The following is a 22,817-nucleotide window of genomic DNA, read 5'->3' as shown; positions in this document are numbered from 1 at the left end:
TTCTTACGAACAACGTGCGGCAGTGAAGTTTTGTTTCTTGCTCGGCAAGAACGCAACAGAAACTGCTGCGATGATTAAGTCAGCATAGAAAGACCATGCTCTTAGTAAAACGCAAGTGTACGAATGATTTTCTCGGTTTAAAAAGGGAGAATTGGTGGTTGAAGACCTTCAGCTGCTCGAAGCGAAGACAACATCGAGAAAATCCGTGATTTCGTCAGTGAATATCGACACAAGACAATCGACCAACTCGAGAACTTGTCCGGGTTATCCTAGAGCTCAATTCAGCGCATCTTGACCATAGATTTGTGGATGCAAAGGGTGGCAGCAAAATTCGTTCCGAATCTTCTTATCGGAGATCGAAGGGATCATTGCGTTCAAGCCTGTCTCGAAATGAAGGACGCGTTCAAAGATGATCAACATTATTTCAACAAAATGATTATAGGTGATGAGTCATGGTGCTATGGGTACGATCCAGAAAGTAAACAACAGTCATCGCAATGGAAGTCACCTGGCTCACCTCGACCTAAAAAAGCTCGACAAGTAAAATCTCATGTGAAAACTATGTTAATCTGTTTTTTTATTATTATTATTATTTACATCAAAGGGATCGCGCACTCTGAATTTGTCCCTGACAACCAGACAGTAAACTAACAATTCTATTTGGAGGTTATGAAATGGCTTCGCAGAAGTTTGTCGCAAAAACGTCCGGCTTTGTGGGATTCTGTCATGCGGTTCCTGCATCACGACAACGCTCCCGCGCACACGGCTCTCAGCGTTCGCCAGTTTTTGTCTTCAACGAAGACGACTACATTCACCCACGCGCTCTATTCGCCGGATTTAGCACACTCGGACTTCTTCCTATTCCCGAGGATAAAAAGAGACTTGAGAGGGAAGTGTTTTGCGGGTGTGGAAGACGTAAAACGCAATGTCATGAAAGTGCTAGCAGGAATGAAAGAGGACGAATTTAGAAGGTGCTTAGAACACTGGAATGAACGTTTGGACAAGTGTATTGATGCTAATGGAGAGTATTTCGAAGGAGATTAGGGTTGTATTTGAAAACAATAAAGTACATGCTTTCTAGAAAGGAATTCCGGTTGTTTTTTGGTCCCCCCTCGTATATGATTACTGCAACTATGTCAAGCGATCTAAGTTGTGGGTTCACAATCTGCTCAGAAGTATCCGGACACTCCTATGTAATGTGGAATTGACCGCTAAATGTCACGAGAGGTGAAGTCACCAGTATAAAAGGGGATGGGGAGTATCGTGTTGTCAGTAAACAAGCAGTAACAGCAGAATGGGTCGGCCAGGAGTGCACAGAGACTTGGAACGTGGACTGGTCAACGGGTGTCACTTTAGTAACATATCCATCAGGGACGTTTCAACTATTCTAAACCCTCTCAAGTCTCCTGTCTCTGATGTGACTGTGAACAGGAAACGCGAAATAAAAACCACTGCTAAAGCAACACCAAACAGACCTCGTACACTGGCGGACAGGGACCATCGAGCACTGTGGAGGGTCGTTATAAGAACCGCATGAAATCAGCGGAAGGAACCACTCGTGGGTTCCAAAGTGCTGCAAGCAGTCCAACTAACAGAAGGACAGTGCGTAGGGAGGCAAGGAGAACAAACTTTTCTGCAGTCGTTGATAACCGAAGTTTGAGGAAGTGTAAGGAGTGATGCCAGTGGATAGTGGATGACACTGGACACGAATGATATGGAGCGATGAATCGTAGTATATGCTGTGACAATACGAGAGAAGGAACTGGGTTCGGCGAATGCCTGCAGAGCCAACGTGCCATCATGTGTAGTGTCAACAGTGGAATATGGAGGGGGTGTTGTTGTAAGGGTGACTGAGGTAAGGCTGTCTGCGTGCTGGCTAGGTTCTCTGTCGAAGATGGGAGATATGGACAGGAGGAGCGGAGGGTTCTGCTGGAGGCACAACTCTTTATCAGTTCTTTACTTACTCATTCAGGTCAAACATTCTTCTGATAGTCCTCCCCCATCGTAGCTGCAGGTGTTGACGTATGGTGGGCGGCTTTGCACGTGCTTCTCGGGAGACAGAGCGCTGCGCCGGCGTCTCCGGTATGCGAGGCGAGCTGAGACGGCAGGATGCGTCCGCGCTGCGGTCACGGGAGACCAGCAGGCCGTCGGCACACGGCCCGTGCTGTCGAACGTTAAAGTTGAGCGTGCCGAGTGCGACTTGAGCATTCGGTACGTGAGCCCCAACGTGGTATACGCGATCGCAACGCACTCCAGGTGCAGTTCAGGGGTGTTTCTAGTTCGTAAATCACACTATTTTCTCAACGGCCGCGCTTAAAATTCCCACGTCAGCTCTATTAAAACGCACATTTCCTCGATCGTCCACGAAAAAGAAAGTACCATGGTCAATCAATAAGGACACAGGCTTACAAAAGTTCCATTACAAACAGCGTGGTACAAATTTGGAATACTTCTCTGCATAAGATAAACATTACCGGTATTTCAGCATTCCCACATTTTAGTAAAACCCCAATGTCAGTCTTACTTGATCACTGTTCCTGCCCAGTAGCAGAATCTTTGCAACATGTGAATTACGATGTGTCAAAGAAAAAGGAGCAAAATATCTTTACACAAGTAGCGCAAACTGTCCTGTTGATCAAGCCAATCGAACAAAGTCACCCCTCAGAAAAAGGCGAACTTACATTTACATAACATCAAATATCATAGCATATACTTACATTAAACTAATAATATAAAGTATCAGAACATAATAAAAACACGAATGTTAAGAAAAAAAATTGGAAGTGTTAGGCCGCGAACCACCGCCCCAACAACATGTCCTTGAGGTTTCAAACGCTACTCATTACGCTTTTTTTATATATCTCTCATTTTGATCTATATTGGTCGATGAATTTGTTCGTGGTGGACGTCCGATGGCAGCCGTTCAGGTTCTTTGTTGATCCTGTCACTTACTTTTTTTTTATTGCAGAGGGTAGCTAACACTCCTTTTTTTTTCTTTGTACCCTCTCACCAAGCACGCTGAGCTACCGTGCCTGCACGCGAAACCAACAATCCCCTCCTTGTGCGTAACCATATCTGTTACCCCTTGCTAAATACGTTGATGTAGATAATTATGTTACTAATTGAAATTTAATTACAAAAAATTGTACCAAGAACAATGCGTTTTGGGTGGATCTTCAGTGTGTCACTGCCTTCAAATAGCCTACTCTCATAATACGCAAGTTACAATAATTCCTTTGCCACTAATATGATGTTTCACATTATTTTATTGGAACGAATCACACAACTAACAACGGGTTTTCCAGTGATTCTCAATTTGTTGGTGCTCAGAAACAGCATATATACATATAGGCTTGAAATGAAAGCCAATATGGCGCCTCACAACTCTGTACTGAAGGGAAACGGCGTGCGTGTGACGTAGGTGGCGTTGTGCCATCTCATTGGTCAACTCTGAGACGCACGCTCAGAATATCTGACATGCCAGATATTGCTCTCTACGTTCGGAAACACTCCCAGACGTGCTATTCCACGCTGTGACGTCAGAAACTCGGCACGCTCAGCGCTCAGCGTTCGGATGCACGGTCCGTGTGCCGACGGCTTATTGCGTAAGGTCGCGGCGTAGAACTGGAAGTGGCACGGGGATGGCGGTGCCGGCAGGCGGCGTCTGGCCGACGGCGTGGAGCAGGGGCGGGTGGATGGCGCGGTGCTGCATTCCCGGGCTGGGCAGACGGTCCTGTGGCGTCTGAGTTCACAGCGAGGATTGCCTGCTGACTCACGGCAGGCGCCGGGTGTGGCCCTGTCGTGCCCGAGTGTGACGTACTCGGCCGGTCCAGCGTTTAAATGCTGAATTCGAAAAGGGCTGTGTTCGTGGACCACTGCGAACCATCTGGGACAGGGCAATGACAGGGGTGCGGCATAATCGTCGATGACAGAGAAGTCAATCGAGCCGGAGCGGCTTCTCAAAGGCTGGACCCAGGAGGTTGACGCCCGGGGCGGTGTCACGGAAGTCTTGCTACTGATGAGGGGTGCTGATCAAGCAGGAGCGGCCGATATCCGCCTCTTGTCGCTTGATCTTGGTGCTCGTGGTCCAGCGACACGGGAGCATATCGCGCCGTTCAGAGACCAGCATGCGCTGTCTGGTTGCTGCCTCGTTTCAGTTCTGGGCCCTGACAGTTCTCCTCTACTTTTGTCCCGTTGACGGCATCGGGGTAGAGGGTGGTTTTTTTTTTTTTTTTTTTGTTAGTAAGTGATCGCCTTTAAGAAAACGCCAAATGCGTAAAGATATGAACACATTTTATAGCATTGTGTACTCCGTACAGTAGAGGGTCGGTTTGGAGACAATGGTCGATTGTCTGTTGTCATAAAGCAGCATATGTGAAACAATGGTTTGTGAAAAATACTCAGTATTGTAGAATCCTCACAAGGGAACCTCCCCATCGCACCCCGCTCAGATTTGGTTATCAGTTGGCACAGTGGATAGGCTTTGAAATTCTGAACACAGATCAATCGAGAAAACAGGAAGATGTTGTGTGAAACTATGAAAAAAATAAGCAAAATATACAAACTGAGTAGTCCACGGGCAATATAGGCAACATCAAGGAGAGAGTAAGATCAGGACGCCGTGGCCCCGTGGTTAGCGTGAGCAGATTCGGAATGAGAGGTCCTTGGTTCAAGTCTTCCCTCGAGTGATAAGTTTAATCTTTTATTTTCAGACAATTACTATCTACCCGTCCGTCCGATGCGATCACTTTTTTTGGGAGTGCTATCACTTCCACAAGAAAATCTAAATCGGGCAAGGTAGAAGAATCTCTTTACCCATTCGCCAAGTGTCCAAGTTAGGTGGGTCGACAAGATATTCCTGTCATGTGACGCACATGCCGTCACCAGTGTCGTATTGAATATATCAGACATGTTTTCCTGTGGAGGAATCGGCTGACCTGTGACCTTGCGATCAAATGTTTTCGGTTCCCATTGGAGAGGCACGTCCTTTCGTCTACTAATCGCACGGTTTTGCGGTGCGGTCGCAAAACACAGACACTAAACTTATTACAGTGGACAGAGACGTCAATGAACGAACGGATAGGTCATAACTTTGCGAAAATAAACTTTTCACTCTAGGGAAGACTTGAACCAAGGACTTCTCGTTCCGCAGCTGCTCACGCTAACCACGGGACCACGACGCTCCTGAGCTCACACAATCCTTGATGTTGCCTATCTTGCGCATGGACTACTCAGTTTGTATATTTTGCTTACTTTTTTTATAGTTCCACACAACTTCTTCCTGTTTTCTCGATTGATCTGTGTTCAGTTTCTCAAGGCCTATCCACTGTGCCAACTTATAACTAAATCTGAGGGGGGTGCGATGGGGAGGTTCCCTTGTCAGCATAATGTCGTTTATTGAAACTGAACTACACTTCTCGAACAATCACTATATACACACAAACAAAACAAATAATATGCAGACTACCATTCATCAAGAGCGTCAATGAGGTCCGTCGGAGCTGGTCCTAGCTCGGCGAGGGACTGGCTGTACTGCTGCTGCGCTGGCCTTATAAAGCCGGCGGAGGTCGGCGGAGTACTCCAACTTTGCCTATATCTGTGAGGCGACCTCTGCAGAAAAAGATTCGCATTAGTCTCTAGAGTCTAGCAAGTTCTGTTTGTTTTGAACAATTGGTTTCCTCTTGGTTGCGCCTGCAAGTGCTTGTGTATGTTATATGGTGCACAGGGGTGTCTTGAATGTAGTCTGCCTGGCAGAGGAAGTCTGTGGCAGACGTAACAGTTTGTCGACATTAACACCCCTGAAGTGGACTGGCCTGCCCAAATTCCTAATCTGAACATAATGTAACTGTTCCGGCCTAACGTCAAGCGCCGGCACGACGGCTAAGAATGTTAGAGCAGTGAGGGATGAGAGATGACGTCAGCCAATAGTGAGCCGACCGACCCCCCTCTAGGACGACAACGACACAGTAGCGCCATCTACAAGCATAGGTCATAAGCGCTGCGCCGACTAGCCGCGGCCCAGTTGAAGTCTAGCCCATCTACGAGCTCTACGGCAGTGACTTAGAAACTATATTCTTTCGCTTGTTTTAGGCATTTTCTATACTGGTGAATACTGATGAGACTTCTTATTTGTCTGGCGCCATTTGCTTGCCACTCATCATTGTAAATGCTCAAAGTTCAGTATTGTCAATTATTTTCTGTAATAAACTTCACTAATACGTTTAGCTTGAATTGTTGTCTAGCGATCCGAGAAAGCAGATTTCCTAGGCACCTTATATTAGACGAGTGGGCAGGACAGACACTACAGGAACACCTGTGGCATGAGTCAGAACGTCGACTTCACTCGAGATCACAGCGTCCATCACTACCTTCCCTGGTTTCGATTCTTAACGAAGAATGGGCTGCCGTTCCTCCACAGGCATTCAGAAACCTCATTGAAAGCGTCCAGAGTTCAAGCAGTCATAAAGGTAAAGGGTGGACACAGGCCATATTAACTTTCGCTAACAGGCGCCCGGACCCTTTTGATCAGATAGTGCACAAAAAAATATTACACAGTTGGCTGCTGGAATAGAAATTTCATTTGAATGTTGATTGTCGGTGAGAAGACAGAACTATACCTTGTGTGACAAGGAGAAACGTCCACAAGTAAGTTTTTAATATCTGGATCGTGGTCTATTGAAACACCAGTCTTTAATTCCATGAAATTCCTGCTTGCTTTAGTCATTCGAATATTGAATCGATGTCTTCTGGACTGCCATTCATAGCACCATGCAGTATCCCAAAGGCATCACACGATTTCTGCCTGAGAAGACAGAAGCATTCGCTCATGAGTGTAGGAGCGTACAACTAACTTAGGTACTTTGAGTCAGAAATTGAGCTTGTTTGCAGCAAGACCCGTATCTTCATGTACATCTATACTCTGCAAACCACCATAAGGTGCATGACAGATGTTACGTCCCATTATACCAGTTATTAGGGTTCCTTCCTGTTCCATTCACGTCTGAAGCGTGGGAAGAATGATTGTTTGAATGCCTCTGTGCATGCAGTAATTATTCTAATCTTATCCTCACGATCCCTGTGTGAGCGATACGTAGGGGGTTGCAGTATGTCCCTAAAGTAATCATCTAAACCCTGTTCTTCAAACTTTGTTAATAGACTTCCTCGGGATATCTTACGTCTGTCTTCAAGAGTCTGCCAGTTCATTTCCTTCAGTATCTCTACGACACTTTCCCGCGGATTAAACAAACCTGTGACCATTCGTGCTGCTCTTCTCTGTATACGTTCAGCACCCTTGTTAGTTTGGTACGGGTCCTCACCCTTGAGCAATATTCTAGAATCAGTCACATCAGTGATTTGTAAGCAATCTCTTTTGTAGACTGATTGCACTTCCCCAGTATCCTACCAATAAACCAAAGTCTACCAACTGATTTGCCCACGACTGTACCTATGTGATCATTCCACTCAAGTATTTGTGTGAGTTGGCCGAATTCAAGAGTGACTCATTGATATTATTGTCATAGGATACTACCTTTATTTTTGTTTTGTGAAGAGCACAAGTTTTTTCCCGTCCATTTAGAACAAGTTGCCAATCTCTGCAAATCTTATCAAGATCTGACTGAATATTTATACAGCCTCTCTGAGATAGTGCTTCATTAAATATAAATGCATCATCTGTAAAAAGCCTCATTTTGCTATTAATATTGTCTGGGAGGTTATTAATGCGGTTGCATCTGCCTCTTCCACTGCTTGTAGGTCCCCTGGCTGCAGAGGACCATCCCCCTGTTCCGAGGGAGCATCGTTGTTGCCGGTAACTAGCGCAGGCTTACGACAACTCACTTCACCTGGTTCTAGCTCTTTGAGTGGCAAGACGGCCCATGTCTGCGTTTTTCTCTTGCGTTGTTATGATAGTCGTGCATGTGGTGTTGGAAATTATTCTGCCACAACTTTCTTTGTGTTGCTTCTCGATCTTCTGTCGCAACCACTAACAGTGCAGTGATTGGTAGGATAACTCCTTACCCAAGCTTTTCTTTAAAGAGCGTCGTCAACGTTGTTCAGGATCTGCCATTCTGTCGCGCAACACGGTATTTCTTTGATTCCGAGTCTTCCGTGCCGATTCAGTTGCTGACGAGAAGTATCAGGAACAACGGTATACAGTGGAAATCCCCAGACAGTACGTTCTGCTATACATTCTTCACCACAGGCAGACTCGGAGGTCTGTCTTCTACCAATTCGGTGCCCGTAGGCGGCATGGGGCCCATGGCCAGTCAAGAAGTGTGTCAGGCCTCTTGAGGGATTCGGGTGCTTCATTCACAGTGTCTGTCCGCAGCTCGTGGCCTAATGGCTAGAGTTGCTACCTCTGGATCATGGCGTCCCGGGTTCGATTTCCGGCTTGGTTGGGGATTTTCTCTGCCCGGGGACGGGTGTTTGTGTTGTTCTCAGCATTCCAGCATCATTCGTGAAAAGTGGCTAGATTGTACTGTGTACAGATTAGGAATCTGCTGCTTGGATATCATTCCATCATTTCTGCCATAGGTGGAGGATCCGACTGTGAATTTGCTGCTTGCCTGTGGCCCATATTGCTATTAAATTCAGCGCTTCATGATACTGTTCTTTCAAAAATTCAAATGGCTCTGAGCACTATGGGACTCAACTGCTGTGGTCATCAGTCCCCTAGAACTTAGAACTAATTAAACCTAACTAACCTAAGGACATCACACACATCCATGCCCGAGGCAGGATTCGAACCTGCGACCGTAGCAGTCGTGCGGTTCCGGACTGAGCGCCTGAACCGCTAGACCACCGCGGCCGGCATACTGTTCTTTCTTCTGCAAGTGTCTCGACGCTTTTTCCTCCATCTGGATGTCGAGTGAACGTATTCCAAGTAGTACTTGCTGAAAGCTCCCGTTAACGGAAGAAGTATTCCACGTCGCATCCTGTAACTGTTCGCGCTGGTGTTATGAGCCTAAGTCTGTACTCGCACAGTATCCCATGATCGCAATTAAGATAGCGTTATGGTATGTTCTAACTGTTTGCATTGGCAGCCTATAATCGTAACTGGCGAAACAAATAATTTTGTTTATCATGCTCCCGACTCTCTTACTCAGTTATCCAATACATGCATTACAATTTGGACACTCGTCCAAGAAGATGACTAAGCATCCGGCGATGGACTTTCTCTGTATGGACCTGTGGCTTAACTTCCTGTTAGGGCCCCTTAAAATACTCCCTTTTAAAAAAAAGTAAGCGTTCATTTCAGGCACCACAGACAATTTGACTTCCTGGCACCACCAACGTAACTGTTGAACGACTGTGTTACATCCATCTCCCAAGTTGTTTCTGGTGTTTTCCTTCACAAGGATCATCGGGTCGTCTGCATGCCCCACTACTCATACGACCTCTCATTATCCTGCAGTTTCTCTAATACTGGCTCGAATACTAAATCCCAGTACATAGGCCCGCTTATGGATCCCTGTAGGCAGCCTTCTGAATTATTATTTTTTTAAGGGTCTCTTCGGGCACGGCAGTGTTACTTGTAGCTTCTTTGTTTTCACAATAGTTTTTAAAGTAGTTGTACAAAGCTTGTGGACAGTCCAAGTCGCTCAAGCTATCAAAAAGTGACGGCCACCGTAAGTGTCGAATGTCCCAGCGATGTCCACTGTTACGTACTTATGGAGACCGTTTTTCACAAGTCTTGTAGTCTCATTTACAGTGTCTTCTGTTGACTTCCAGCATGTGAAACCACCTATAGTCCACCGCATAGCAACTTCTGCAGAAGTTTCACTAATGTATTGAGAAGGTAAATCGATCTGTGGGTCTTTGAAGGTGGGGGACCCTTATCTTCACCTTTTTTCAAGATAATCACACTTCTTTTCTCCCGCGCATCTGGGACTTTTCCCCACAATAAACAGGTGCTATAGAATTGGTACACACTTGTCCAATGCGACAACATCTGGAGCACCAGGGACTGCTGTTTCGATAAGGAACTTTTCGCCACCATCTCTCCACCCCTTGCCGTACAAATATTGGGTGTGAAAATTTTCTCCACCAGCACTATTCGAGCCGGCCTGCCCCGGGTCGAGTGCCACCACACAAGGGTGCGTTAACCATCCTTTTCTTATTATGAAATTATGTGGAACTAACATCACTGACAGAGAAAAAATATAAATGCTGGGTAAAAAAAATAAGAAGAAAAGAAAAAATAAATAAAATCCGCGCAATCTACGACGCGCTCTCCCATCCACGGAGGTCGGAGGTAGAATTGATCATAGGCGGCTTAAACTGCGACTCCGCCCGGGGGGGAGGGGGTGGGGGGGGGGGGTGGAGGTGCCCTCAGCTCCAGGCAGCCCCCCCCCCCTCCTTCCTACAACTTAATAGAGGTCTAACAAACACCCCTCGAAGATAGCAAATAATGTTCGGTAACGTGCCGTGTTTTCGAGAGCAGCATGGGCTGTTCGTAAACAGGTCCAGAAGTCGAGGCGGGATTTAGGTCCCTCACGAAAGAAATAAGAGACCACCCACCCCTTGACCCACGTATTTGCTTGAAATTTGACAGCAGGAAAATGTTTGTCCTCCGGGTATAGAAACATTCGCGGTTCGATTGTGCCTGGTGGCACTCGGACACAGCAGGCAGTGATTTGCTGCACGAAGCGCCAGACATCTTGCAAAGAGGCGCATGTCAGATGGTGGTCATCAGTATCGAGTTGCTGGTAAAGGAGACAAAGAGGGGAATCTGACAAGTCAATGTTGTGCAGTCGATGTTTCGTGGCAAATTTCCTGTTGACTATGTGATACCACAGTGTCTGGACATCCACAAGGAGGAAGGGCTGGTGGATGGCAGTCCACTCTATGGGCCACTGGATGGAGGAATGTTTGGTCTCCATCACATTCTGGGGAACACTGCACAATAGTAGGCTGGAAAAATCCTCAGTCCTGGGAGGGCACGTATCTGGGAGACTGGTATGTGTATAACTGTAGTCAACGAAAAAGGTCGAAATGTGAGACAAATTAGTCACGATGTGGGCCACAGACACCGATGGTGAAGTGGAAATGGGCAAGAGGACCTCAAGCAAGCTGCGTGTTAGAAATGTGTCCCAGCCGGTCCACTGTCTTCTCATTGTACTCACATACAGGGCCGCAGCTCACATACAGATATTGATGAACCCGAGTCCACCTTCCCATGATGGCAGGATAAGTGACTCATAACGGACTTTAACATGGAGCCAGCCATGAGATAATAGCCAAAGGCCGCCTGAAGGTTGTGACCAGTCGCTATCAGCAGAGGGAGAACTTGAGCGATCTGGACCAATTTTGATGCCACATAACGATTAAGAAACTCAACACGATGAAGTGTGTCCTGGCCAGCGGCAGCCCCACAGCGTATGATCAATTCTAGGACTGCTCGGATCTCAGAGCTGGTGCGAATGAGGAGGAGGAGGTCATCAGCATGTGCCCGACAGCGAAAATCGTGTTGGCGAAGGCTGAGGCAGGAGAGCCCAATGATGGGCTCTAGAGCAATGGCATACAAGAGGGTAGAGTTGGGGCACCCTTGCCGTATGGAACATCAGATGGGTTTTGGCACTGCTAAATGTCCATTGAGAGGGACTTGTGAAATCTTATAATTGGTACTGAGTAGGGTGAATGATCTGTAACTCATGATCATCGAACCACAGGGTGGTTTGTAGACCAGAACGATGATGCCCTCAACAAACGCAGGTGGGATTGCTTGGTCAGATGTCATCAGTTCTTGGTACACAGTCGTCAACTGTGGTGCCATGAGGTCCCGGAAGGCACGGTAGAATTCAGTTGGTAAGCCGTCAATGCCAGACGATCTGTTGACTGCACCTTTGTTGATTGCGTTGTAGACTGTCAAAGTACCCGCTTCCGTGTGGGGGAAGGTGTATGTGATGTAATGCAAAATGGAGTCATCTGCTTCAGTATGAGCATCTTCTTCCCTATAAGTACGATGGCAGTGTTCAACGAATGAGTGAACGATGTCATTCTGATTCGTCATCTGCAGGCCATGAGGCGTGGTCAAGGTGTTGATGATCTGCAGACGACGCCGTCGTTCGTTGGACACTATATGATGCATGGACGGAATTTTCAAACCAGGATGATTGTGGCACCATATCTGCATCACCACCTCCTGCAATTTCCGGAGTGCCAGTGCCAATATCTTCGCCTTAGTTCTTTGCCTTGCCAACTGATTGTCTTGGGTTGATGGCTGAGTGTCCAGATCTTAGAGAATTACATAGTAAAAGTCAACAGTGTTGTGATGCCAGTCGGCCGAATCCTTCACATATCTCATCAGTGTCCTCCAGATCGCTGGTCTGGCGCAGTCCATCCACCATGTCAACGTCGAGCGGTAGAGGGTAAGGCATCTTCGCAGGCTGTCCATGTCTCAGTGACTTGCTGATGACAAGTCAGGTAATGCAGATGAGAAGTATTTAGTTTCCATGGCGCAGAGCTGCAGCATACAGACTGTGGCGGAAGGAGGACCATGGAGATGTAAGCACAATTGTTGGCAAAGGCCAGTGGCCAGCATTTGGCGCTCCGTGCTGCCGATCTAAGAGTTTGTCAGGCATGTACTCTGTCTAAACGGCTTGCTGAGTGATTGGTAAGAAAGGTATGGCCGGAACAGTCACCTTCTTGGACTTCCCAGATATCATGAGGCAGGAGGTCCTGCTGCACTATACGTCATTCCTGAAAAGTAGTATAGTGTGGAACCTGATCTTTGGGGTGCAGAATATAGTTAAAAATCACCTCCTAGTAGGCAGTGGTCGTATCTCCCTAAAAATGGGGGGGGGGGGACTTCCTCTGAATTAAACAGGGCCCGTTCATGTCGTTGGTCGATGCCTGAAGGAGTGTAGACATTAGTGAAGCGTGTCCCCATGACCGTGAGTGCCATGCCCCAAGCTGATGGAAGGAAGGTGATGTGGGTGACAGAAATTCCGTGGCGGACACAGATGACCAGTCCACAGCCCACTGGATCACTTGAGGAGGCGTGGGCAGTATAGCCATTAATATCAGGGAGACTTCCCGCAGACGGGCGAAATCAGCATCAGACTCCCAGAACATCTCTTGCATGAGGTGGATTTTCACCCTGGAATGGATGTTGTTGGTGTTGATGGTTGCTATCCGGTAGGCCTGGTGGTGGACTGCCGGAGGCTGTTTCACTCTGGCGTCGGTGCAAGGGCGTGAGCGTCGCAGTGGAACGTTATCCAGCTCTCCCGCAGGGGATTCTGGGGAGAGTATGATTAGTGGATCGGCCCCGACAGTGCAGGGTTCGTAATGGGTCCTGCTCCTCGACCTCCTCCTCGTGGCACGCTGTGGAGGCGGGCATGAGTGTATTGTCCATTTTGTCTTCAGAAGATGACACGGTGTAGTTTCGGCAGTGCTATATCCTTTAAATAGTTCCGAATGCAGCGTTGGGGACACGGGCACAGGCACTCTGGTGGATGTCTCCACGCTCACAACGCATTTGTCGGCAGTAGCGGATTCAGGGGTGTGTTGCGGATCGACAGCGGCGACGTCCTCGACTTGCAACGTCTCCTCTTGGCCAGAAACTGTGTGGCACCTTCTCTTGCGACGTTTCAGAGAACGTTGTTTCCTTATACGATCTTCCGTGTCCGACAACAGAAGGGAGTTATGTCACTCTGGCAGGAAGGCTGCTGTAGGGAGAATCAGCGAGTCGATCTCCATCATGTTGCCGAGGGTTGGGTCAGCGGCCAGTCGCATCGGCACTGTCGGACGGTCGATGGCCGGCCGAGGCGGCGGGCCGTCCAATGGACACTCTGTTGGGGTATGGTCGGGCGTTCGGATGGCAATCCGAGGTGGTAGGAGATGTGTAGGTCACCGATATCATAGTAGGTTGTGACGAGGGTGGTCCTTCGGCAGCTGGAATTTGCGTAATACGCCATTGTAGGCATTCAGATCTTAGGTGGCCTTCTTTGCTGTACTTGGAACAGGTCCATGGATGGCTGATCGGTAAGTAGGATGGAACGTGGCTTTGGAGATCAATGGTGACCTGTCGGACGCCGTTTAGGACAGGGTATGTCAGAAACTGTGTCCTCTTCTGCGCAGTATGGCTATGGACTGCGCCGTATGGTCGGAGTTCTGTGACGACTTCCTCTGCAGGAAGTTCGAATGGCAATTAGAAAATGCGTATCGTATGCATACCTAAGCCTGCGTGGTCGACAGCTACCATCCCCACATTGCCATCAGCGTGACAGAAGTGGAGCCCCTGTTTATCTCACGTAGGATGCGTTCGCATGCCGCGTCGTTAATGATTTTAACATAGAACGTGCTGCTCATGATTCGACAAATGTATTCTGATAATATCGGTCGCTGGGATCTTCACTTCCTCTCGCAGAAAACGTTCAGCCTCAAGTGCTTTGGGTCTGGCATACTATCGTTGCAGAAAGTAATTCGGAGCGTAGATTTACGGTAACGGTTTGACATGAATCGTAGACGGTAAGGCGGCACTTAAGCAGCGGCCGTCAGAATGTAAACAAGGCGAGCTCGCACTCCGCACACGGAAAACACGTCCGCTCTGTTACCCTGCTGAAGGCAGATTGCCGGCTACGGAGGCTTCTCTCGCCATTTTAAATTACTCCAGACAAAGGCCGCTAAGGTGCCTTTGCAAAGGCGCACCTCATGTCCAGCTTCGTCCTCGTCCAATTCTAGCTATTGCTCCGTCTCCAATAGCTATAACACTAGGTTTTGGACCTTAATCTTCTTGCTTGGAGAAGAGAAACTATGAAAGGCCAATATCTCAGCTGTAAAAGTTTTCTTAGCTAAAAGACAGAGCAGAGAGGTTATTCTACAAGCCTACTCACCTGAAGTATCCGCATTGATCCACTAAAAATTGATCAGTTTATAATACCAAAAACGTTTTCGGAATTCACTTCAAATTATCAAGAATGTCTGACTGTACTGATTGTCTAATAACTTTATGAGTGAGCTGTGGTGGTTCAACAGAGTAGGCGTAACTCGCAGGAGAAAGTTTTAGATACGTCTAGGTCTACTCTTCAAGTCACCTTACGGTACTCGACGTGTAACCCAAAGCTTTTAATGTAGGTTTTCCCTATGACTCATCAGTACCGGCCCTTTACGACATATGTGGGGGCTCAAGCTAACCACTGATAGAATATAAAAAATTAACACATTTGTAATATTGCTTAGGTGCACTTAGCTCCAGCGGTCCATCCACTCTTTACTGTATGATACGACTTAATCTTATGAAATGGAAACATAATTTACCGATAGAACTAGCTTAATGAAAAAGATACTGGACTAAAATTCGCATCGACAGCAATTTATCGGCCCATTCAGGCATCCAGATTTACATGTGCGCAATTTCCCTAAACCCCTCAAGGTAAATGTGGAGTGGACCAAACAGCGAGGTCATCGGCCCCATCGGATTAGCGAAGGATGGGGAAGGACGTCAGCTGTGCCCTTTCAATGAAACCATCCAGGCAATTGCCTGAAGCAATTTAGGGAAATCACGGAAAACCAAAATCAGGATGGCCGGAAGTGGGTTTGAACCACCGTCCTCCCAAATGGGAGTCCAGTGTGCTAACGACTGTACCATCTCTCTCGGTGCATGACAAATCCCATAGAACATTTATGGGACATAATCGAGAGGTCTGTTCGTGCACAAAATCTTGCACAGGCAATAACTTACAAGGTATTACTATTTGTATCAATTGTGTGGTCCTAGGAGATGTGAACTAATCTGAACATCGGTTTCTGGGGCAGTAGACGTTTGTAAAGATCCTAAAATCTTCACTAACTGAAACATATTCATGTGAACATAATATATCGTAAATAATTGTAATTCTCTTTTGTTAATAATCGTCTGAATATTTTTGTAAGTAAATTTTACTTCACAAATTGTTTAAGATTAAACGTTACATTTCAGTTAGTAGCAGTTGTCACTAAGGAATTATAATTTTCAAACAGTTGTGGAAAAATTTAAATTTAGAAATTCCTCGACAAAAGCATTTTAACTGAACATTTTGACTGACATAATGGACAAATGTGCAAACTTCTGCGGAATCAAAAGGAATGCCCATGAGTGAGAGGAATGACAGTGTTATTTGCATAACAGGATGTGACGATGTAATACAGAGTGCATGAGGACTAGTACTTGTCATTGATGGAGATGCAATGAATGTCTCTACTGTTACACAACAGTGGAAAAAGAGCACATTATCTTGAAACACTGAACTGACTTGACAGTAGCACAAGAAGAGTTAGTAAAGGTGCAGTAAGAACTAATAGGGTGAGAGCAGAAGACTAGATTACAGTGAAGCTTTCCAAACCAGTGGCATGTTTCAGGAGACATTGCAAGTATGATGGCTTGAGTCTAGTTGTTTTGAATAGTTTAAATGCTTTGGAGACAGGACAAAAGCAGTCAGATAACCCAAGAAGTTTACAGACAGTATAGGGCACAAAGCTTAAGCTAAGAGTGTGAAGAAAAGTTTTAAGAGGACTAAGGAGATCTTTCAGCTGGCTAATAGTTGTTGGAGAGGAATGTCACGACTGGTGCAGAACCCTTTGGCAAATGATTATCGCGATTATCCAGTAACCAATGTTTTCAAGCCAAGTGCAGAGGGCTCTGTGATATCACCTGCGAGTTATGCTTTTTGGTGAAGAATTTTGGCAGGTTTGGACTGTAACCTTAAATATGCAGTTGAGGCTAATATCAACATCATTGCTGGATATGTTCTTCACAGCATAGTGGTGTGCGTGTAAGAGGATTACCATGTAGTATATTCTGCACAAACAGGGAAGGAGACATCAGTGCACTATCTGTTCATTGCTTATCCAGGTATTCTCAGAAAATTATCGCTGTAGCTTTTAAATGTAATACTTGTCACATTTGCTTTATGCCAGCCATCATGAACACTACAGTGGATAAGCACCCTCACCATACCTCAACTAACATGAAAACTAATTTCAAATGTTCTAGATGCACCCCAAAGTGCACCCAAGAAGTAGATGCAGTTGTAGTGTCATGCTGTACACTGCTCCTTGCCATTGCACATCAGTCCACTACCCACCTTTTTATGTGCACTCCACTGTAGTTTGAAGATCATGTAACTCTTTGAATGATATGATAAGCCCTGGATGAAATTCTCCATGGAACATGTTACTGCATGGCCCAGAAGCAAAGCATGTTTGCACATAAATGTGTTTGATGTATCCCCGTCACTAGTTCACATGGCTTGTATCTGAGTACTTCAGTGAAGAGGTCATTTGCATGGCTAATTGTAAGAAGCAGTTATATTAGTCCTATACTAGTGATAACTAATGTGTTTCCTGTGTGTTTTCCAGGATAAATTCATCTAAAACACAGAGTTGGGCCAAAACATTACGATAAGTGCCCACCACAAGGTTAAATGACTCCTGGTAGTATTTTGGGCATATGACACAGTAAGGAAAGAATGTAGGCAGAAGAGAGATGAATAGGCAGTCATTATAGTGAAGACACAGGCTGCAGATGCAGAAATCCATTTATGTAAGCAGTTTTGACAAAGGGCATGTTGTTGTGGTGCTGCGGCTTGAAACAAGAATATCTGAAACGGTGAAGCTGGCCAGCTGTTTGTGTACTACTGTCATGAGCACCTATGGGAAGTGGTTGAAGAATGGTGGAATAATGCATAGGCCATATGGTACTGGACATCCGCATTCTCATCACAAAATGTAAAGCTTGGAGGATCCCCCCCGTGTAATACAGGTTAGGCAGTGATATGTGGCAAATTGGACATCAGAGTATCATGCTGGTATCGGCACAAGTGTTTGAGAGTACATCGCTCAAAGGCCAATGTTGAACATGGAGCTCCACATCACGTAATCCCTACATGTTCCTGTGTTGACCCAATGACATTGTCAGTTACAATTGCAGAGGGCACAGCATAACTGAGTTTTCACCATGGATCTGTAGAAATATGTCACCTGGGCAAATGAATCACATTTCCCATTACATCAGGTCAATGGTTGGGTCCTTACATGCCATCCAGGCAAACATCTGCATGAAATCTGCACCATCCCACTGATGTGGGCCAGTGAGGGCAGAATTATGCTATGGGGTAAAATGGTATCTGTTGTGGTAACTGAAGGCATCATGGCAGCACTGAACTATGTGAACAGTATTGCCAACCATCTGCATTGCTTCATGCTTGAAGTCTCCCCCTACGGTGATGGGTATTCCATATCTTCATATATGGCCATGACCAAGAGTAGTTGGTGATAAGTAAAGAAACTGATCAGACTAGCTGAGGCCCCAGTGTCTAATTGAAACTTCATCCAACACTCAGTTGTCTCCAAGACTGTTTCAATACATTGTGGCTGTAGGCTTGCTGATACACTTGTGGACTCAATTGAGAACAATTTGATATTCCATATCTGGGGCACCATATCTAACATACCTGAATTGATTATTCATCTTTTGCTGCCTCATTTCCTATAACCTTGAATAACTCGGCTGTTATTAAGTGAATCGACTGATATTCATCACAAAACATACACAGTACTGTAGTACATTTTTATTTTATGAAGCTCAAACTTTTAAGAGTCAGGATTCACAATATTTAAACGAGATAGGTTGGATGCACATACAAAAAAATAGTCTCACATTTTGCAGGTGGCAAATTATGTCACAATCCCATGTTGCATATCCATACTTCTTGTGCTGGCGTAAGCTGTCGCTAGCACACCGGTCAGCAAAAATGAGGAGCAAAGATGGATAAGTATGTGCAGGATTGAGCACGCCTATCATGAGAGATGCCAGAGACACACCAACAAGCAACACGCCGCCAACGCTCTCTCAACAGCATGTATTTAAGCTGTACCTGCTAGCCATAGGGCCTTGTTGACTCAATCTACTCACTATTCCAGTTTGGCATCTGTCAGTTCATGACAGAGCAGGCTCAGTTCATTTCACAGGCTACAACTGTACATGGTGACCATATTAGTGATGATTGCGAGACTTAAGTTTGTAATAGCAAGATTACTATTATTGTCTGCAAGATTATTACACATCAGTTCATATTTACATAATGCTCACATAAAATATAATGCTCAAGGCCATCAACAATGAACAACACTTTTTGCTTACCTTAACAAAGCTAATAAAATGATGCAGACACTTAAGTAAAGCTTCTCCGGTCATCCATCTACTATCTTGTTCTATACCTAGAGTTTCCACAGGTGCTCTTTCAATTAATTCCTCTTTCCAGTTTTCCTTGGGGCAGATTAGAGCTGGATTTTACTCATACCATTGTAATAAGCAACCCTCTTTCAGCACTTGTAAGTGCCCCCATTTGTTTTTTCTCACATTATAAATTTATGAAGGCAAAATTACTTCTTTATTGATCCGGAGAAGTAGCTTGTGTTTCCTTAAAGGTAAGTTGGGATTACATGACCAAAACCCTTTCAGCCAATCCCAACCAGCCATTTTCTTCTCCTTATGAAATCTGTGAGTACATTATTTTGTTCTAAAACTTGGTAAGCTTGTTTCATTAGGTTGGTACTTGTCATATCAAACAGATAAGACTCAAGCAGCATGACTGACTATTTCCTGCTCTAATCCCTGGTCAAATATGGATTGAAATCTGCCAAATCCTTTCTGAACATCGATAATTTGTTTGTTTTGATTTGTTGTGTGCCTTCTTAAAGTTCATCAAATTGTCTTGCTTCTCTTAACAAGTCCATTAACTACATTTTACTTCACTTTGATTTGTTTTAGGGCACAAAAACAACTAGGGTCATACACAATTTTACTGCATTGACAGCACATTGTGTGGCTTCTTTATTCTGTCATGTAACCTTTCTGATGCATATCCCACCTAGCTGCAAAAAAAAGTGCTTTTGATGAGAATGGAATGCCAGTCTTAAGTTGTTATGGTATCAGTAATGCAACTGAAATGCACTCATATGTATTACTAGTAATATAACATGTGCACTTTAAGATTCAGAACATCAGATATATGTCACGAAGCAGTATTGTATGGTATAGTTGGCTGGTTACATTTGTTTTCCTTAAGAGTTGACCTATTTTGTTACTTTACAACATGCAACATCAGGATGTGTCCTTTAGTGAAATGCATCTCTTGGAGAAATGGTGCACTCCATGGAATAGAGATGTCAGTGACATCACCAGTATCTGGATAGTCTTAAGTGTTAATTTTGTATCCGTCACTCAAGAGAGATGAATGTCAGTTAATATCAAATTAAATTGTACCAATAACAGTTTGTTTTCAGAAAGCGCTATATGAGGTGTTCAATTATTGTAACAAATTAGCCTCTACATAATTTATTGGAAGTTTAAGATTTGTGAAAGATCTTTTCAGCTTCCAGCACAGAAGGAGTTGCAAAAAGAGATGAAATCTATATCAGCAAAGACATACATTTTTATTTCGACTTCGCAGTTCAAATGTAGAAGGTCAGAATTATTAATTAACAGTGACCAGAAATTTATTCAAGAGTATAGTACACTACAGAGCATACAAATCACCTCATCTTGGTGACCTAGTGCAGAACCAGAACATTTTTAGAGGAAAGACAATCAGAATTTGATGAGAAGAGGAAATTAACACTTTTCCATTAGAAGAATTCTTCCATTAGAAGAATTCTCACTAAACAGATAGCTGTTGTCCTTAGCAATGGTGGTCAATTGCTGAGGCACTTCACAGCACTGCAACTTATGAATTTTCAAAAGATGTCAATGAACAATCATTAAATCTGTCAACTACAGTTACATCAAAACACAAGCCAATTAGTCCACGAGTCAGAAAATATTCATCAGTAACATTGGAGGGCTTCAGTTGTATTGTTAATTTCACAATAACTTCACAAAAGCCATCACAGTTTACAGTAATGACTCATCACCCTACAACATTGGTTCCTACTGTGCCCCAGTCTCCAGTCATGCAGTTCATTGTTTTGGTCCTGCTCTCCATTGGCATCACAGTGTCTGTGTTGAGCACTGCAAGAAATTTGGTGAGCTGTATTCTGTGTGAGATGAAGCAAGTTGAGTACACAATTTCATCTGCTATGTTTTTTGACCTTCCAAGATTTGTTAACTTTTTTCCTTAATTCTCATGATGACTATATAATAGGGTATCTAGTACCCAGTGCCTGCATAGTAATTTCAGGCTCATAAATAAACTTAGTCGCATTGAATTTCATTGTTCATTAGATACTAGTAGCCAATACAGCTGCAGTGATCTAATTAGTTAATTCAGAAACTTTATTGATTATGAAATATTGTTGATTGAAATGATTCATACAGCATGATCTGGCATATTTAGTGAGAGGTACGAAACATATTTTAGAATTTTAATGCCTGTCATTTGAAAGTATGTACCTCCAACTTTTCCATAAGGTATCAAAAATTATCTGAAACCAATTATCTTCCAAATTTGTATTGCATACAGTTTGCTTTCTTCACTCATGGGTTTAATTCATGATTTCTGTGACAGTAATTACTAATCAATTCTGAATGAGAACTTATTAGAGGAACGCAATGATTATTGACCCCTATGAACAATGACTAGTTAGCAGGGCAGTGTTGATGGATTTATTGATTATTCTTGTGCACTATTTTAATTACTTTGTGTTCCTTAAAAATGTTTGAGGACAGTGATATCGTGAACTGGTACGTTAAATTTTTGCCGTATGTGAATGGTTTTGAACCACTGGACTGTACCATGTGATTACTCTGCTAGGACAATTTAACAATCTATGGGCTAGTGTAGTAGCTAACAATATGCTTTTCTTTAATTCAAAATGTATATGAGATCAGAAATTGGCCATATTAGTGAATACTTTTCACCAAGTGTGTAATTAAAGTGTTTCAAATCTACACTCCTGGAAATGGAAAAAAGAACACATTGACACCGGTGTGTCAGACCCACCATACTTGCTCCGGACACTGCGAGAGGGCTGTACAAGCAATGATCACACGCACGGCACAGCAGACACACCAGGAACCGCGGTGTTGGCCGTCGAATGGCGCTAGCTGCGCAGCATTTGTGCACCGCCGCCGTCAGTGTCAGCCAGCTTGCCGTGGCATACAGAGCTCCATCGCAGTCTTTAACACTGGTAGCATGCCGCGACAGCGTGGACGTGAACCGTATATGCAGTTGACGGACTTTGAGCGAGGACGTATAGTGGGCATGTGGGAGGCCGGGTGGACGTACCGCCGAATTGCTCAACACGTGGGGCGTGAGGTCTCCACAGTACATCGATGTTGTCGCCAGTGGTCGACGTAAGGTGCACGTGACCGTCGACCTGGGACCGGACCGCAGCTACGCACGGATGCACGCCAAGACAGTAGGATCCTACGCAGTGCCGTAGGGGACCGCACCGCCACTTCCCAGCAAATTAGGGACACTGTTGCTCCTGGGGTATCGGCGAGGACCATTCGCAACCGTCTCCATGAAGCTGGGCTACGGTCCCGCACATCGTTAGGCCGTCTTCCGCTCACGCCCCAACATCGTGCAGCCCGCCTCCAGTGGTATCGCGACAGGCGTGAATGGAGGGACGAATGGAGACGTGTCATCTTCAGCGATGAGAGTCGCTTCTGCCTTGGTGCCAATGATGGTCGTATGCGTGTTTGGCGCCATGCAGGTGAGCGCCACAATCAGGACTGCATACGACCGAGGCACACAGGGCCAACACCCGGCATCATGGTGTGGGGAGTGATCTCCTACACTGGCCGTACACCTCTGGTGATCGTCGAGGGGACACTGAATAGTGCACGGTACATCCAAACCGTCATCGAACCCATCGTTCTACCATTCCTAGACCGG

At 45.2% G+C, this 22,817-nt stretch overlaps 1 protein-coding gene across 1 annotated transcript in view; it reads left to right on the top strand.

The window, feature by feature from the left end:
* The window catches only part of LOC126273219 (uncharacterized), a 59,272-nt gene extending 55,425 nt beyond the window's left edge, over positions 1-3,847 (top strand). Inside the window, exon 3 of the mRNA XM_049976763.1 lies at positions 3,658-3,847. Within this exon, the coding sequence (XP_049832720.1) occupies positions 3,658-3,847 (190 nt within the window). The remainder of the gene's footprint in view (positions 1-3,657) is intronic.
* Positions 3,848-22,817: the final 18,970 nt, after the last annotated feature.

Source organism: Schistocerca gregaria, chromosome 5 (genome assembly GCF_023897955.1).
Source record: "Schistocerca gregaria isolate iqSchGreg1 chromosome 5, iqSchGreg1.2, whole genome shotgun sequence".
NCBI classification, from domain to species: domain Eukaryota; kingdom Metazoa; phylum Arthropoda; class Insecta; order Orthoptera; family Acrididae; genus Schistocerca; species Schistocerca gregaria.
Note: the sequence above shows the minus strand (reverse complement) of the source record. Positions and strands in the feature narration are given on the sequence as shown.